The sequence below is a fragment of the Pongo pygmaeus genome, chromosome 4 (assembly GCF_028885625.2).
Source record: "Pongo pygmaeus isolate AG05252 chromosome 4, NHGRI_mPonPyg2-v2.0_pri, whole genome shotgun sequence".
Taxonomy (NCBI): Eukaryota; Metazoa; Chordata; class Mammalia; order Primates; family Hominidae; genus Pongo; species Pongo pygmaeus.
Window position 1 is genome coordinate 161,730,958 of NC_072377.2, and position 18,440 is coordinate 161,749,397.

At 41.9% G+C, this 18,440-nt stretch overlaps 1 protein-coding gene and 1 pseudogene across 1 annotated transcript in view; one reads left to right on the forward strand and one right to left on the reverse strand.

The window, feature by feature from the left end:
• Positions 1–7,132: 7,132 nt before the first annotated feature.
• Positions 7,133–18,440, reverse strand: part of TIMD4 (T cell immunoglobulin and mucin domain containing 4) — a 40,418-nt gene continuing 29,110 nt past the window's right edge. The window contains exons 6-9 of the mRNA XM_054488391.2: positions 14,050–14,099; positions 9,875–9,992; positions 8,250–8,289; positions 7,133–7,324 (exon numbers count right to left, since the gene is read on the reverse strand). Of these exons, the coding sequence (XP_054344366.1) occupies positions 7,240–7,324; positions 8,250–8,289; positions 9,875–9,992; positions 14,050–14,099 (293 nt within the window). The 3' untranslated portion in view covers positions 7,133–7,239. The remainder of the gene's footprint in view (positions 7,325–8,249; positions 8,290–9,874; positions 9,993–14,049; positions 14,100–18,440) is intronic.
• Positions 11,934–12,505, forward strand: LOC129036793 (MICOS complex subunit MIC26-like; annotated as a pseudogene).

Consider the following 18,440-nt stretch of genomic DNA (forward strand, 5'->3'; position numbering starts at 1 on the left):
TACAGGCGCTTACCACCATGCGTAGCTAATTTTTGTATTTTTAGTAGAGATGGGGTTTCGCCATGTTGGCCAGGCTGGTCTCAAACTCCTGACCTCAGGTGATCCACCCTCCTCGGCCTCCCAAAGTGCTGGGATTACAGGCGTGGGCCACGGCACCTTGCCTAAATTTATTTTTAATTGACAATAATTGTGTATATTTATGGGGTGCAAGGTGATGTTTTGATCTATGGATCAGGCATCAGTATTTTTTAAGTTTCCCCATGTGATTCCAGTGTGCAGCTGAGTTTGAAAATCAATGCTTTAGACTAGGACTTCTCAAACTTTTATGTGCACATGCGTGACCTAGAGATCCTAGATGTTACAAGGTGAATTCTGATTCGGAGGGTCTAGGGTAGGGCCTCGGATTCTGCATTTCTAACATGCTCCCAGGTGATGACAAAACTGCTGGTCTGAATCTCACTTTGAATACAAGGGTCTAGATATAAAATGTAGATCTAGTAGTAGTCTATTCTAACAGCGGATCTGAACAAACTAAATTCCATTTGGGTTCAACTGCAAAGTCACAGGAAAAGTGATCACTGCAATAAAGGCAAGAGCAGGGGCTGTGAGAGAACTGAGAGGATGGTTGTTTTTGATCTCTAGTTTATAGACTTAGGTTGACCAACCATCCAAGAGAAGCCGTCTTTGCAAAATTATAACGGTGAGAGAAATCTGACACAGTCGACCCCATAGTTTCTACAGTCCCTTATTGCTCAGGAGTTACATAGCCAGAGATCACAAGATTTGTGACTTCCCCAGTTGCTCGTATAGGTAACATCACTATTGTAGAACCTAAGATTGGTTTTTTGAAATATTTTTTCAACTGATCCCACCCAGACTTGTGACTCATGATTCACCCCGTCCTGTGGCCCCACCCAGAGTTGGACTCAGCACACAAGGAAGTTTTCCACACCCCTATGATTTCATCCCCAACTAATCAGCAGCACCCTTTCTCTAGCCCCCTGCTCTCCAAACTGTCCATAAAAACTCTAACCTTCAAGCCTTTGGGGAGATTGATTTGAATAATAACTCTATTTCCTATTCTATTTCTGGCGTCATGTCCATTAAACTTTTTCTCTACTGCAATGCCGTGTTCTCAATGAACTGGTTTTTCTGTGCAGATGGCACAGGAAGAACCTATTGGGTGATTACACTAGTTTGCACAGGACTTAGGGGTTCCTGGCATGTGGGACTTTGAGTTTTAAAACCAAGAAAGCCCAGAGCAAATTGAGACAAGTTGGTCACCATAGTTATGGTGCTGCTAGGAGAGCAGCAGAGCAGCCAAGCTGTGCACTTTTTGCATTCTGATTCCTCTTCCTGGGGGCAGCAGCCCACTATAAAGCCAGGGGTGTGCTAAGAGAGATGGCTCACGGAAAAGAAACGCTAAATTGCATGGCCACACCAACAAGAACTTAATTACATGACTCTAGAAGGGCAATAACAGGGCAGATTCTGTGAAAACTCCAGAATCTTGGCCACAGAGACAAGTCTAGAAAACACAGTTTAGTGCTTTGCTCTAGCACTGGTTAACTGTGGGGCCTGGGCAACTCATGCCCCCTTTCTGAGCCTCAGTTTCCTTGGCTGAAAATGGGAGTGAAACTGACGGATGTGTGCGGGTCTTTGCTGTGCTCCCACCCCATTATTTCACATACAGTATGGATAATGCATATAACTGCACAATAGCCCCTTTTCAGCACAAGCAGCAAATCCACCTTCTGTTTTGCGAGCAGCCATTTCCAGTGCTCCCCAAACTCCCTCTGGATAGCATTAGCATTCATCTTATTTGGGAACACTTCCCTTCACTGTCCTTTGATGCTCAGAGAGCTGAGAACTCACAGTGCTTTTTTTTAAGGCTGTAACATATTTACAAATCTAAATGAAGCTCTATTTCCAGACCCAGTCTTTCGATTTTGAGTGGCTTCCTCCTTCTGCTCTCACCTCCACCCAGGGAGACCACTTCTCAACTTCCTGTTTTCTTTAGAGACACAAAGAGTCTCCCCAGCCACCCATTGCTGGATTCCTGTTAACCTTTCATTAAGCCTGCTGACAGCTGGCTTCGGCTCTTCATGAGTTAGTTCAACACATTCCCATTTAAATGTGTCCCACCTGGCTTCATTAAGGTTCCTGCCAGGTTCTCCCTTTACAGCTTCCTCTGCAAATGCAAATCAGATTCTGAGTAAATAATATGGGGACAAGGGAAGATTGAGCTATAATGGGGTTGTAACTGGAAAGCCACTGATATAGTCAGGTTGTTGTGGATCTGAGGACACCGAAATCCATTTGAGTCCAATGCAGGTCAATGTTACAGAGTAATATGCATGAAGTCTGGAATTGGAGCCCTCACTGTGAAGTACAGGGTAGTGGTTAGTGTGTGGAGCCCTTCAAGCCTGGTTCAAAACCTGGCTCTGCTACAGGAGATTGGATGACGTGACCTTGAGCAAGTTCCTTCACCTGCCTGTGCTTCTGTTTTCTTAGTTCCAAAGCCAAAATAATATACCTGCTTTATTGAGCTGCTGTCAGGAATCAATGAGATAAGTGCCTTGAAACAGTTAATAGAGTACCCAGAATATAGTAGGTGCTCATTACAAATTGATAGTATCTCTTGTGTTTAGCCTAGAAAGGCCATGGTGAGGAATTAGGTTGCTTTAAATTGAGCTTGCATGTGGCCCAGGATGGCTTTGAATGTGGCCCAACACAAATTGGTAAACTTTCTTAAACATGAGATTTTTTTTGCGATTTTTTTAGCTCATTCGTTATAATTAGTGTTCGTGTATTTTATATGTGGCCCAAGATAATTCTTTTTCTTCCAGTGTGGCCCAGGGAAGCCAAAAGATTGGAAACTCCTGCTTTAAATTGTGAGGTTTGATTGTGGATCCACCATATAATCATTAGCTGTAAGAACCACATACTGCATCAAATTCCTTCCTTATGGAAATGGAAAAACAACATTGATTCCATTCTATTGCATTACCTTTTTGTTTGTTTGTTTGTTTGTTTTTTGAGACAGACAGAGTCTTAATCCATTTCCCAGGCTGGAGTGCAATGGCACGATCTCGGCTCACTGCAACCTCCTCCTCCCAGATTCAACCGATTCTCCTGCGTCAGCCTCCCGAGTAGCTGGAATTACAGGCACCCGCCATCAAGCTTAGCTAATTTTTGTATTTAGGGTAGAGACAGGGTTTCGCCATGTTGGCCAGGCTGGTCTCAAACTCCTGGCCTCAAGTGATGTGCCACCTCGGCCTCCCAAGGTGCTGGGATTACAGGTGTGAGCCACCACACCCAGCCTAGTCTATTGCATTTCCCATGTGTGTATTGTGTCATTCAGATGTGAAGCTCCTTAAAAGAAGCAATTCTCTCTCCTGGGCCCCACATACAATAGATACCAAAAAGTTATTTATAGATGCTAACAATTCATCCTGATTACACAAAGAGGGAATGAGAGGAGCAACTACATCCACAGCCTCCTCTGATCAAGGAGTCTCAGTATAAGAATTATATATTTATTTTAATTCATCTTTTACTAAAATCCACCCCTTACCCCAGTCTCAAACTGGCTACCTTGTTTTAGCCCACAGCCATGTTTTGCTTGCCCAGGAAATTATTTTAACTAATTTTAAATTTTAATGCCCTTAAGTGGACATACACACACTCCGATTTATCATGGGCCACGTCATCTCCCTTTGACTCCCTCAACTGTATCAGCTGCCTGGCCTCTAAATTCATCAGAGTTTGCCACCTATGCCCCAGGCAGAACTAAGTATGCTGCTTCTAGGTAGGTCTAGGGGCCAAGGATGAAAAGGGCTGGAAGACAGGAGACAGGAGACCCATACCTGTATTGAAAGAGGGTATCTCTGCCACAGCATGGAGAACAGAGGAAAAGGAGTAAAGTCAGAGATTATAATTAGGAAGATACTGCAGGAATCTAGGCAGAAAGTGATATCAGCTTAAAGGAGATGAAGCAGCAGGACCTTTGCCCCCGGTACTGGAAGCTCCTGACCCTCTGTCTGGCCAAGCTCACCACCACGCAGCCCTGGTAAAGGGAGATTCTTTTCTTGAACGCTTTATCTGTTAGGAATTACTACGGTGCAACATTTCTCAAACTCTAACGCACATCAGAATCATCTGGAGGATCTGTTAAAACACAGTTTGCTAGACTTTACCCCCAGAGTTTCTGATTCTGGAGGTATGGGGTGAAGGACATGAATTTGCATTTCTATCAAGTACCAGTGACGCGGGGGCTGCTGGTCTGAAGTGCATAGTTTGAGAGCCACCGGGCTAGACCAGCATTTTTCAGAACTTGGTTCCACATTAGAACCACTTTGGGACATTTTTCAAAAATTCAGATGCCCAAGTCATACCCTGGACCAATTACAGAAAGAATCTCTTAAAGGGTAGGACTCAGGAATTGGCATTTAAAAAGCTCCCCATTTGATTGTTCAGCTAACATTGAGAACTACTAGGACAGAGGCTCCTGGAGGCCATTACGAGCTCTAAAATACTATGATTGCTCATGTCAGTGTGTCTTAGTCGGTACAAGGAGTTTCAGAAATATATTTGGGAATCAATTGAAAATACCCCTTTGCAAAACAGAAAAGTAATATTCATTGAGTTTACATGTTCTGTTTAGGAAGTGTCTGTTGTCTTCTTTTTCTAGTCAGACCCAAGTTGGTAGTGACATTGATAATGGTGGTGGTTTTGGAAGGTGGGTAGGGAGCATGAGCTAAGTTAGGGTTGGGTGTATCATTACCTCCCAAGATATTATAACCTGACTACATACACAAAACCATCTAGCCCCACTCCATTTTCCAGATGGGGAAATTCAGGCCCTGAACCTGGCTCTAGACCCACTTCCCCAACGTTTCTAAATAAATGTTTGAGTTTAGCACACTAGACAAAGTTACTTTAAGTATCTTAAGCTGACATCAAAGCCAAGTTGACCAAAAAAAAAAAAAAAAAAAATTAAAAAAAAAAAAAAAGGGCCAGGCACAGTGGCTCACACCTGAAATCCCAGAACTTTGGGAGGCCAAGGCAGGCAGATCACCTAAGGTCAGGAGTTCGAGACCAGCCTGGCCAACATGGCAAAACCCATCTCTACTAAAAATATAAAAAATTAGCCAGGTGTGGTGGTGGGCACCTGTAATCCCAGCTGCTTGGGAGGCTGAGGCAGGAGAATCGTTTGAACCCACCAGGCAGAGGTTGCAGTGAGCCAAGATCATGCAATTGCACTCCAGCCTGGGCAACCAGAGCAAAACTCCATCTGGAAAAGACAAGAAAAGAAAAAAGAGAAAAGAAAAGAAACAGCTGCCAATCTGCTGCTCATTGTTTTCATCATTGGCGCCAATCATTCTGCCCAACCACAACTGAACAAGTCAGAAGTCAGGCTGCCCTGGGCCAGTTTTTCCAAGTACCCAGGTGAGGGGGATTTTTACTAACTGTTGGATCAGTGTTGTGTGAACTAATAGGACAAAAAAATCTGTATGCTTCACCAGTCAGGTAATTAGACTGACTTTTTTCTCTCTTAAATGTAATGTCAAGAGAGTTGAAATCCAAAGATGGCTACCTTTAGAGAACCACGTACTTATTCCATTAATGTTGCTATTGCTCTAAACATGCTGGGAAGTCCTTCACAGAAATGTCTTTCAGATCTGGTTTACTTTCCACATTTCTATCCAGCCAGAAGCCCCTCTCACTCAGGCACACATATTTTTTATTCATTCATTCAACAACTGTTTGCTTTAATCTCTCTCCCATGGCTCCTCGTGTTAGTAGTTATTAAAGTTTTAAAATAAACCTGTTGTTACTGAGGAGCACATTTCCCTGAATTATATTTAGAGAAACTTATTTGGATTGCCTTGCTTTCACATCCACGCACTGCCCCTGGTTGAATATCCCTGTCATTCACCACATTTTATTCCCACGGACTCTTCCCTGTTTCCAAAATTAAATTCCCCAAGCAAGAATTAGGATGTGACACTATGGTCACCTCTAAAGACACTCAAATGTGAAAAGAAAATAATAGAAAATTTAGGAGTTTTAGAAGTGAGTCAATGTTGGCCAAGTGCAGTGGCTCAAGCCTGTAATCCCAGCACTTTGGGAGGCCGAGGCAGGCAGATTACCTGAGGTCAGGAGCTGGAGACCCACCTGGCCAATACAGTGAAACCCCATCTCTACTAAAAATACAAAAATTGGTGGGCGTGGTGGCATGCACCTGTAAGCCCAGCTGCTCAGTCAGGAGGCTGAGGCAGGAGAATCGCTTGAACCCGGGAGGCGGAGGTTGCAGTGAGCCGAGATTGTCCATTGCACTCCAGCCTGGGCAACAGAGCAAGACTCCGTCTCAAGAAAAAAAAATAAAGAAGTGAGTCACAGTTACAGTGTGATTCCATGTCATTTCCTGCATTGTTAATGAACCATAGGCTCTGTGCTGCTCATATCATACCTGCAGTGAGACAATGAACTCTGAAAGCCGGGCATAAAAGGAGAGATACAAATACATATGAGATGAAGGCAATTAGGGTAACAAAAGAACCAGAAATTGCATCCCAGAAGCAAGGAAATTTGGAGAAACATGAGATTCTCCTTCCAATACCTGAAGAGTTAGCAGCTCTCCAGTACTTCCCAGCATGCTTAGAGCAATAGCAACATTAATGGAATAAGCACATGTTTCTCCAAAGGTAACCATCTTTTGGATTTCTATGCTCTTGACATTACCTTTAAGAGAAAGAAAAAAAAATCAGTCTTATTGACTGATGGAGCCTATAGATTTTTTGTCCTGTTAGTTCACACAACACTGATCCAGCAGTTAATAAAGAAGAGATGTTCTGTATAGGTATAAGGAGCTCAACTAGGACCTATAGGCAGATGTCATCCAGAGACAGATTTTGCTTTAAATATTTCTTAATCTCACAACTGCTCTGAGATTGAATGGACTCCCTTGGGTGTGGTAAGGAGTTCACCAACACCGAAAGTGTTTAAGTGTACTGTGAAAGATCACTTAGCAGTGATTCTACAGAGATGATTAGAGCATGGACAGAGAAGTTGTGGTCTCTAAAGTACCCTTCATTCATGAAACTAAAACAAGACTGGATCAATGACATCCATGGAATAAGTGAGTCTTTTTTATGAAACAAAGAAACCTACTAAGACTTAATGTGACACTGGAGTGTCATGCCCCCATCCTCAATCTAACACGCTACTGCATTGTTAGAGGGTAAAAAGGCCGTCTTCGTCTTCCCTTCCATGCTGCACGTCATTGAGGACATTTTTACTATCTCCAATGCAGTCTAGCCTGTAAACAGAAAAGAGGGGCTCATAATGGGAAACACAAGACTAGAAAACAAAACAAAAGACAGATGCTGCTAAGTTACAATGCAATTACCCTTAAAGTTCAAAGGGCTCACAGTTCATTTAGTCTAAGCTCCACGTTTTACAGATGGGAAAACAGGCTGCAGGGGAAAAACAGTTTCTGCCAATCCATTATAATGAGATAAAAAACATTCTTAGCAAAATATAAAATCATGATTTCAATACATTTATTTACCAAAAGGTCTCTAAGTGTGACCTTGAAAGGCCACCTTGCCGGTGTCAATTTTCCTTCTTGTTAATACATATTGTGGTATTAATGCAACTAATCAGTGAATGCAATTAATTAGGCAATGCCTTCATTAATAATTTACATCTTTGTAAAAAATTTCTTTTCCAAAAGCTATAGAATAGGGCAAATAGCTAAAATCCCTTACTAGAGAATCTTCAAATACTGTTTTTAAAAAGGCCCCAAAACAAGCTCCTCCCATGGTCTAACTGGGCAGAGGAACCAACTCCCAGGGATAATATTCTGCATGCTTTTTTCATTTTCCATATTGCCAACTCTCCTCAATAAACTCCAGTTTAACAATGGCCTCTTAAACTAACTTACCCACAGGTGAACAAAAAATTTCAGAGTAAAGTGCCATATCACCTTCTTTCTTTTGCATGCTATACTTCTATTAATCCCACCTGCCTTGGTACTGGCATTTTGCTCAGACAGAGTGTTAACCAAGACATAGGTTAATGTGAGCTAAATCTGCACAACTTTTTCACTTCTAATGTCACATCTTTCCAACTCTACGTTTAATCGTAACACAAGCTCAAGTCATTAAACCACTGAGTAGTAGCTAATCATTTGTAACAGCTTGTACAATCATTACAACACCCATTCATGCAAGATAAATTACCTTGTGTGTTTCTGCGAACAATAGGTTTCCATGAATTTCCCTGAAAAGACAAGGCCACAGTGTGAGCAGAGTGGCTGCGGTGCATAGAACATGCAAAATGCTGGGGGAATTCCAGTGCTGCCTCCCAAAGGGCAGACATGGGCCAAAGGTGAGAACCAGTGGCTGGCTTTGGCAGAAAAAGCCATTCCCTTTCCCAGGTCAAACACTTGCTATTTTAACCACAGTTAGTGCTCATCAATTACAAAGTTGTTCCAACATTCTGGGCAATGGTGTTAAGCTATTTCATTCTGAGTCATCTGCCTATCCAGAATTCAAGTACTCACTTGGGTTTCAAAACACTTCTTTATGAGACATACTCAGAATTTTCCAAAACTGTAATCATGCCTTTGTATGAAGGCTAACAGCAGAATTCCAGTAAATTTTAAATTTCCTTTTGCACCTGGGGCAGGTGTTGAAATATACAAGTTTCACTATTATTCAAATCAGCTGAGATGGTTACTAGTCTCATCTCCTGACGTACTGCCCTGAAACAGCTTTTGTTAATGAGTACAGAACAATTTATCCCCACTTTACAACAGTACCAGGTGCCATGTGCCTATAATTTGCATGAAAACCATAAGCTGTTTCATGGCTGTTTTTGTACCATTTTAAAACTTTTGGGGGCAGGGGGCGGGGGTGGGATGGAGGTGCCAGGTCATGGAGCAGCTTGCGAATTTAATGAAAATTACAGACCTTGTCCCCTGAAAAATGCAGGCATGTACACATAAACACTTTTGCATGTGATTTCAAAGGATTCACATTACCCCTGAAGTCCATCTGTGGCCCCCAGGTTAAGAAAGCTTGCTTTTAGGGAACATATAAGAAAACCAGGATCAGGCCAGGCATGCTGGCTCATGTCTGCAATCCCAGAGCTTCGGGAGGCCAAAGTGGGTGGATCACCTGGGGTCAGGAGTTTGAGTCCAACCTAGCCCACATGGTGAAACCCCCTCTCTACTAAAAATATGAAAATTAGCCCTGTGTGATGGCGTGAAACTGCGGTCTCAGCTACTCAGGAGGCTGAGGCAGGAGAATCACTTGAACCCAGGAGGCGGAGGTGCAGTGAGCTGAGATCGCGCCACTGTACTCCAGCCTGGGCAACAGAATGAGACTCCGTCTCAAAAAAAAAAAAAGAAGAAGAAAACCAGGATTGTTCATGGTCTTTGTCCTGCAACAATCCTAGCCAAAAGAAGAGACAAGCTAGGGTTTTCTCAGCCAAAGAACAGAGAAAGTGAACAAAGTGAACAAAGTAGGAAATAGTACTTTCCTCTTAAGGCAGTAATAGGGATAAAATGAATTAGGCACGTCAAGAGTATACCATCAGGACTGGCACAGAAATGTCCAATAAATGAAGGTGCTCTTCTGCTTTTTTTCCTTTTCCAAAATGTAAATACACAGGTTAATATACAGAACCATTAGCAGCTTGTGGAGAATGAGCTTACCTGTTACCTCCCTGGCTGGGATGGGAACAATGGCAGAACTGAGCCTCTTTGGGGAGGGATAAAGGGGAAGGAAGTGGAGACAACTCCAGATCCTCCTGCAGTCGCCAGGGTTCTGAAGTGCTCCATCACCTGGCCCTCCCTCCTTACCTCTCAGGAGAAATGCCACGAGCAATGCCAAGAGCACAAATCCCAAGGAGGGGGCGATGATCATCAGTAGTTGGGAGATGGGCATTTCATTCTTCATGGACATGGGCATTCTGTCCATCTGATGGGACACAGGCAAGGAGATAGGCCCAGTCACTGCTAGATGCCAGCCTCACAAGATGACATCCCAGCCCAATAGCACCTTACAACCACCAGCAGTTTCACTACATTTCATCACGTTTTGTCAAAAATCTCTGAAAACCTAAAACACGTGACCCATATCCCAAAATTTTCCAAAGTGTTAGACATCAGGCATAAGGAGCTGTGGGGCTCAGGGGTCTGAGGATAAAATATAACTGTTGTGAGCTGTGTTCTCCATGGTCAAATCTCTTTCCTAGCAACTGCTCAAATCCTTTGAGCTCTCCCTAGCCCTGTGCCACTCTTTCCATGGCTGACTTAGGCTTCTAGAGAAAACAGGATGAAAGAGAAAATGAAACTTAATTTCACATTTTCTACAGCAGTGGTTCTCAAAGTCTAGATGGGGAACCCATGAGATCAAAATGATTTTCGTGGGACATTTTTTGCTATTTTCACTATCATTCTGTCATGAGATGTACAGTACACTTTCCCAGAGGCTATGTGATGTGTGATGTCATTGCTCTCACTTACACAGAATATGGAAACAGAGATGAGAATCCCTCTGTCTCCTATTAAGCCAGATATTAATGAGATTTGCAAAAAGTGTAAAACAATGCCATATTTCTCACTAATTTTTTCATTCATTTTTCTCACTAATATTTTTTTCAAAATAGAGTTAGTTGCCATAAAACATGTTATGTTAGCACAAAGTTAGTTTGTTGTTATTTTTAAATAAGTTAATTTTTTTAAATGTGTAAAATACAGACACCTGTATAACAAACTTGCACATGTACCCCTGAACCTAAAGGAAAAGTTTAAACTTTTTTTTTTTTTTTAATTTTAAAAAATGAGATGCTGTCTCGCTATGTTGCCCAGGCTGGGCTCAAGCTCCTGCCGTGGCCTTCCAAATTGCTGGGATTAAAAAAATTTTTTTTTTTTTCTTTGAGATGGAGTCTCACTCTGTCAGCCAGGCTGGAGCGCAGTGGTGCGATCTCAGCTCACTGCAACCTCTGTCTCCCGAGCTGAAGTAATTCTCCTGCCCCAACCTCCCAAGTAGCTGGGGTTACAGGCATGCACATCCAAGCCCGGCTAATTTTTGTGTTTTTAGTAGAGATGGGTTTCCACCATGTTGGCTAGGCTGGTCTCAAACTCCTGACCTCAAGTGATCTGCCCACTTCGGCCTCCCAAAGTGCTGGGATTATAGGCATGAGCCACTGCACCTGGCCTAAAAAAATTTTTTAATAGTAAAAATGTCTCGGTTTTTTCTGCTCAGCAGTCTAGAGAATCAAAAACAAAACAAAGTCTCAGTTTTAAGAAACTGATTTTTTTTTCTTTTGTAGAGACAAGGTCTCGTTCTTGCCCAGGCTGGAGTGCAGTGGCAATGATTACAGCTCACTGCAACCTTGAATTCCCGGGTTCAAGCAATCCTCCCACCTCAGCCTCCTGAGTAGCTGGGACTACAGGCATGCGTCACGATGCCTGGCTATTTTTTTTTTTTTTAATTTTGTGTAGAGACAGAGTCTCACTATTTTGCCCAGGCTGGTCTTGAACTCCTGGGCTCAAGCAATCCTCCTCCCTCAGCTTCCCAAAGTGGGATTACAGGAGTGTGCCACAAGACCCAGGCTGTTATTTTGTTTGAGACAGGGTCTCTCTCTGTTGCCTATGCTGTAGTGCAGTGGCACAAACAAGGCTCACTGCAGCCTCAACCTCGTGGACTCAAGTGATCCTCCCACCCCAGCCTCCCAAAGTAGCCAGGATTACAGGTACATGATACCACACTCCGCTATTTTTTTTTTTAATTTTTATTTTTGTAGAGACAGGGGTCTCGCCATATTGCCCAGGCTAGAAACTGAGTTTCAAAAGTATAAAAAGACCTTGTGAAAACCCCCACTGCCAGTAACATGTTCAAGGTGGTTTAGAGGCCATGGGGCTGGCCAGCCTGAGCCTACTCACCTTCAGAGTCTATGCGGCACCAAAAAAGGACTCCCCTCCCCAAAATCCCATGAAGATTTATGAACTTTTACTCTACTAAGTTCTCGAGGGCTAACCTAAACATGCAGATGACTCAAGGACCCAGCTTAGGAAAGCGTCTCTCAGCTTTGACATTATCAAGAGCTATATAAAAGTTGGTGTCAGGAAAGGTACTCCTAAACGAAGCCCAAGATGTAAAGTTTGGTTCAGTGTGGGTGAGACAGCTATGAATATCTCCAAAATGCACCTGCTGGATTTTTTCCAGGACTGGGTGTTATTGGTTTTGCTGGCCTTGTTGGACTTCTTTTGGCTAGAGGTGCAAAAATAGAGAAGCAGGCATTTCTACCTGGTTTCATGGGATTAGCAGCCTCTATCCATTATCCACAACAAGCCATTGAGTTTGTGCAGGTCAGAAAGGAGATATTATATGACCAGGGTTTATGAGGATACATAGTCGTGGAAGATTTTTGGAAGGAGAACTTTCTAAAGCCAGGAAATGTGACGAATTCATCTGAAAATAAATAGAAAATTCCATGCTCTACACATTTTAATCAGTTACAGGTAAGCAACAGAAACTTCATATGGTCAATCATTATTTTTACAGAAAAATAGCAGAGAAGTCAGTATTGAATATATTAAACTGGCTTTCTTCTTCAGGAAAAACTATACTAGGTCTCTGTTGTCTTGGGTGATGCCATCCTACAAGCAAACGAATCTGAAATCCTTTCATTTAGAGATAAGGCACAAGCCTTAAAACTCCCTGTACTCATGTTGCTATTTACATACATGATTAAAATCCAAGTTAAAAAAAAAAAAGAGAGAGAGAGAGAGTGTAGGCCAGGCATGTTGGCTCACACCTGTAATCCTGGCACTTTGGGAGGCCAAGAAGGGTGGATCACTTGAGGCTAGGAACTCAAGACCAGCCTGGCCAACATAATGAAACCCCATCTCTATTAAAAATATAAAAAATTAGCCGGGCATGGTGGCATGTGCCTGTAATCCCAGCTACTCAGGAGGCTGAGGCAGGAGAATTGCTTGAACCCAGGAGGCGGAGGTTGCAGTGAGTCAAGATTGCGCCACTGCACTCCAGCCTGGGCAAGAGTGAGACTTTGTCTCAAAAAAAAAATTGAGAGCTGCTGCTCTGCAGGCAGGCATTGAGGCATCTTGCTGGGGCTATACCATCTCCATTGACCAGGATATGCTCTCTCCCTCTCTCCCTGTTCCATTCTCTAACACACAGAATCCCAGAGATAGTGGGCACAGCAACCAGGACAGGACAACAGACAGTGTCTGAGAGAGACAAGGGGAAGAAGAAAGAGGGGATGGGGAAACTTATCCTTTACAGACTTCTGTACTGCCTGAAGCTTTCACTTAAAATGGCTGGAATCACTTTTGTAATAATAAAAATAGTACCCTCAGAAAATAAGAGAAATATTGATGGCAGGTGTTGATTCTGCAGTATGTCATGAATTCTGGGTCACGCAGAAGGAACACACCATGATCTTGCATGTTTTTTGTATTTTTTTTTTTTCTTTTCAAAGCATTGGCACATGCAGAAGTAACAATCAAGGTTATTTCTGCCAAGAGTACAAGTCTATAAATTCTTGGGCTGTTTCATAATCATTGCAATGAATTTTGCCACTTAGCAATATCCTGCTTTTCCTAGCCCATCTCTGCAAACTTCTGTGGATTTTTTGTTTGTTTGTTTTTTGTTTTGTTTTGTTTTAAGAGACACAGGCTCACTCTGCCACGAGGCTGGAGTGCAATGGCACCATCTCGGGTCACTGCAACCTCCGCCTCCTGGGTTCAAGCAATTCTCATGCCTCAGCCTTCTGGGTAGCTGGGACTACAGGCATGTGCCACCACACCTGGCTAATTTTTGCATTTTTGATAGAGATGGGGTTTTGCCGTGTTGGCCAGGGTGATCTCAAATTTCTGGCATCAAGTGATCCGCCCACCTTGGCCTCCCAAAGTGCTGGGATTATAGGCCTGAGCCACCGTGCCTGGCCACTACTGTGGATTTTTACTATTTAAGTGATATACTTCAAATACTTCACAGATTTGTTTACCTGTCCTGTTTTTGTTGTTTTGTTTTGCTCAGGAACTGCTGTATCAGATGCTGGGAAGGAAAAGAGAAGAAAATGGTTATATGTCTGGTTGGGAAATAAAACATCACATCCTGAAATAGGTAATTAAGAGCCCATCTGGAATTGCAGCTGATGTGTTTAATTATTTAATCCCGTGTTTTTTGTATAATCTATTTATGCATATTTGTTTTGATATGGTTTTAATGTAAATTTTATCTGCTGTACAACGTTATCCCTGGGAACATCTCCATTTTACAGATGAGAAGAGTCAGGCATTGGGCCAGTAGGCAATTGGCTCTAATTTTTCTGTAGGCTTCAGCAATTCATTCAGGATTTTTATCCGGCAAGAAAATTTGTCAGTTTTCTAGTTAACAAATATTTACTGAGCACCTATTATAGGCCATGCAGTGTGATAGCTATACCTTGGACCTCATAGAATTTAAAACTTAGTGCAGAAAACGAAATGTAAAAATGTAATGTAAATAGTTGAAAACATAATTAGTTACGAGTACACAATTCTGGGAAAAATACAGTATAAAGGACATATCATGAGGGTGCCAGGCTTGTTCTGGAGGGTCAAGGAAAACTTCCTTGAGAATGGGAGTTTATGCTGAGAGGTGGAGTCATGTATTTGTAATCTATAGTTGAGTTACGAGGGAACCATACTGAGAATCTACCAAATGCTAAGCACTGTTCCAGGCACTAAGAATATTGTGAGACTGCGGCATGGCCCCTACCCTCAAGAAATTTCAGTCCATTAGAGAAGAGAGACCGAAAGATGATTTCAGCCTAACAAGCCAAAGGTAGTGATGGAGCACACACAGGCTGCTGGAAGGGCAGGTAGAGGGAGAAGCATTCAGCTCAACATTGTAGTTCATTGAAAGTTTTATTAGAATAAAGTTTCATGAGGACAGAGTCCCTGTCTGCTTGTTCACCACTGGGACGCTGATACCACCTGGCATATACATGATGCTCAATAAATGTTTGTTGAATAACACTTCTGAGTTAAGGTCGTGTAAGAATTAGCCAGGCAAGGAATGGTGGCAACGGTGTTTCAGGTGGACAGAACAGCATCAGCAAAGCTGTGGAAACAAGAAAGAGCATGGTGTCCTTAAGAGAAGGGGTCACAGAGAGACACACACAGAGAAGGTCATGTGAAGACTGGAGAGGTTGGAGTGATGCTGTCATAAGCCAGGGAATCCCTGGAATACCAGAAGCTCGGAAGAGGCAAGGAAGGGTTCTCCTTTAGAGCCTCCAAGGAGAGCATGGCCGTCCCAACCCCTTGATTTCAGTCAGACTTCTGCCTTCCAGAACCGAGAGAGAAAAAATGTTCTGTTGTTTTAAGTTTGTGGTACTTTGTGTTACAGCAGCACCAGGAAATAAATTCAAAGGAAACAACACACAAAGAATGAAAGCAACCCTAAATGGAGGTAACAACCTAAAAAAAAGTCAGGAAGTGGGTTGCTGAGCACAGGTAAGAAGACTAAATCCAGTGAAAGATCCTAGTATTAAACTTCAAAGAGTATAAATCTAATGTCATATTATTATTAAAATTCCATTGAATATTATTTATTTATTTATTTTGGAGATGGAGTCTTGTTTGGTCACCCAGGCTGGAGTGCAGTGGCGCGATCTTGGCTTGCTGCAACCTCCGCCTCCCAGGTTGAAGCGATTCTCATACCTCAGCCTCCCAAGTAGCTGGGATTACAGGTGTGCACCACCAATTTTTTGTATTTTTAGTAGAGATGGGGTCTTGCTATGTTGGCCAGACCATTCTCAAACTCCTGGCCTCAAGTGATCTGCATGCCTCGGCCTCCAAAGTGCTGGGATAACAGGCGTGAACCACTGCACCCAGCCTCACACTCAATATTTAATCCTCACAAGCAACCCTATGAGACAGACATTATGCCATATTGCCAGTGAAAAAACTGAGGCCCATGGGGTTGAGCAATACGATGGAGGTTGGACAGGTGGTAGTTATGGAGCTGGGATTTGAACTGTTTCACTGACATAAATACCTATACTGTTAACAGCCTCATTATGCTGGAGCTCAAGTGCCTTGTACCATATAAATAGCATGTCCTACTGACAGAAGAAAGGAATGTTCAGGACAGTGATTTGCATTGAATGTAGAAAAAGGATAGTTTAGGACAGTGGTCTCTAAAGAGGGCTCGGTACTCACCATGAGTGTAGTAGGCAATCCACTGGCTGTGGGGAAAATGACAACTTCTATTTACATTTATTTATGCCTTATCTTTTAAACATTTTCCAGAAGGATATATTTCATAATGTACTGAACAAATTGGTAAACAATATAAATAAGCATCTTAATAACAAGAATACATTATTTTTCATCAGAACACACTATTAGTCTTGTCTAGAGAAGAAGAAGGAGTCATTCGTCTCTCAAAGGTAGTTTGGAGACTGTGGTCAGCAAAATAATGACACCCAAATATGTCCATGTCCTAATCTTCAGAAACTGTGAATATGTTCTCTTACATGGCAAAAGAGATTTTGCAATGTCATCAAGCTAAGGATCTTGTGATGAGAAGATTATCCTGGGTTATCTGGTGGGTCTAATGTAATTACAAGAGTCTTTATGAGGAGGCGGCAAGACGGTTAGAGAAGAAGTCAGAGGATGTGTGATAAAGGAAGAAGAGATCACAGAGAGAGAGAGATATTTGAAGATGCTATGCTGCTGACTTTAAGGATGAAGGAAGGAGTCACAAGCCAAGGAATGCCTCTAGGAGCTAGAAAAAGCAAACAAACAAATTATCCCCTAACAAATCCAGTATGAATATAGCCCTGTCAACACCTTGATTTTAGAGCTTCTACCTTTCCCAACTCTGAGATAATAAATTTGTGTGTTAAGCCAGTAAGTTTGAGGTCATTTGTTACAGCAGCAACAAGAAACTAATACAGAGACAGTGGTCCCTAAGACCTTCCAAAAGAACAGTTGTTCTGGGACAGGCACAAGATATGAAAGGAAGATTGACTTTTCATGTTAACATTTTTTGCATGCTTTGTACTTTTTCCATGAGTGTGTATGATGTATCTTAAATTAATTAAAATTTAAACAATAACAAAACAATCTTAACATTAACTTCACTTTTCCTGGGTCCATGGATTCACCAAACCTTCTGGTTAATATTAGATTTTTCTATAGGATGAGAATATATTTACAGGAAGATTACAGGTTAGATCTCTTGGCAGCTAGAATTCTCACTGTAAGTTAGTAAATTTTCTTTCTAGCTTGTATTTTGGTCTCTTGAGTTCTTGGTAGGCATGGGCACTCTGGTAAAATGAAATTCCTGTAACACTTAACCTTAGATCTTGGAGTATTGCCAAGTACTTGCCTCTCAGCCTTCCTCACTGTGGCATCGTGGGACTCTCTGCCATCACTTAAGTATTTATCTCAACTTTCCTGGCTATGCGACCTTGGCTAAGATACTTTCCTTCTCTGAGCCATAGTTTCTTCATCTGAAAATATTAATATTTCACCAACTGATCTCCTATATCCTTTTTAACCTTTCTAATTCTGGATATCTTTTTTCAAAGAATTTTACTGAGAAAAATTATCATTACACAGTATTCTTTTAAAAGGATATAAAACTACACTTAGTATAGGGAATGACTATGCAAATGCTTAAAAATACATACAGAAATACAATTATGTATTTTTAAATATTTGCATACTCATTCCCCAAAGAAAACTAAAAAGAAACATAAAGACTAAATACACCTGCTTTCAAGTAGAAATATCAAGACAATTAAAATTATTCTTCCTAGTACCATTTTAATTTTGTCTAATTTCTAAATTTTCTCAAATGTGACTTTTTAGTGGTAAAATATTATTTGTGTCATGTGTTAATCACTGGAAACTCCACGATGCTTGAGGCAAAAGCAAACTCTTGGGGTGTTTGTCATTTCCCTGAAGCAGCGTCAAAGCGACCTTCTATGTGAAACTTTGAAGACAGGTGTTAGAAACCCAGTAACCCACAGCCAAAAAAGGGTTAGAATGATGCGATTAGAAAAGGACACCCTCCAGGTCTAAGAGTACTGACATGGAAAGCTGCACAATAGATATATACTGCTTGTTTTTTAAGTCCAAAGAATTTTTAACAGTAAGTACATATAAAACCCAACAAAGGCCTGCGAGAGTTAATATACTAGTTAATTGTATTGTGCCAGAGTCAGTTTCCTGGCTTGGACAATGTACTATAGTTATGTAAGATGTGATCATTGGAGGACACTGGAGGAATATATAGGAGAACCTCACTGCACTATTTTTGCAAGTTCTCCTGAGACTAAAATTATTTGAAAACAAGCTTTAAAGAAAATGGTTTAAGGGCTGAGTGCAGTGGCTCACGCCT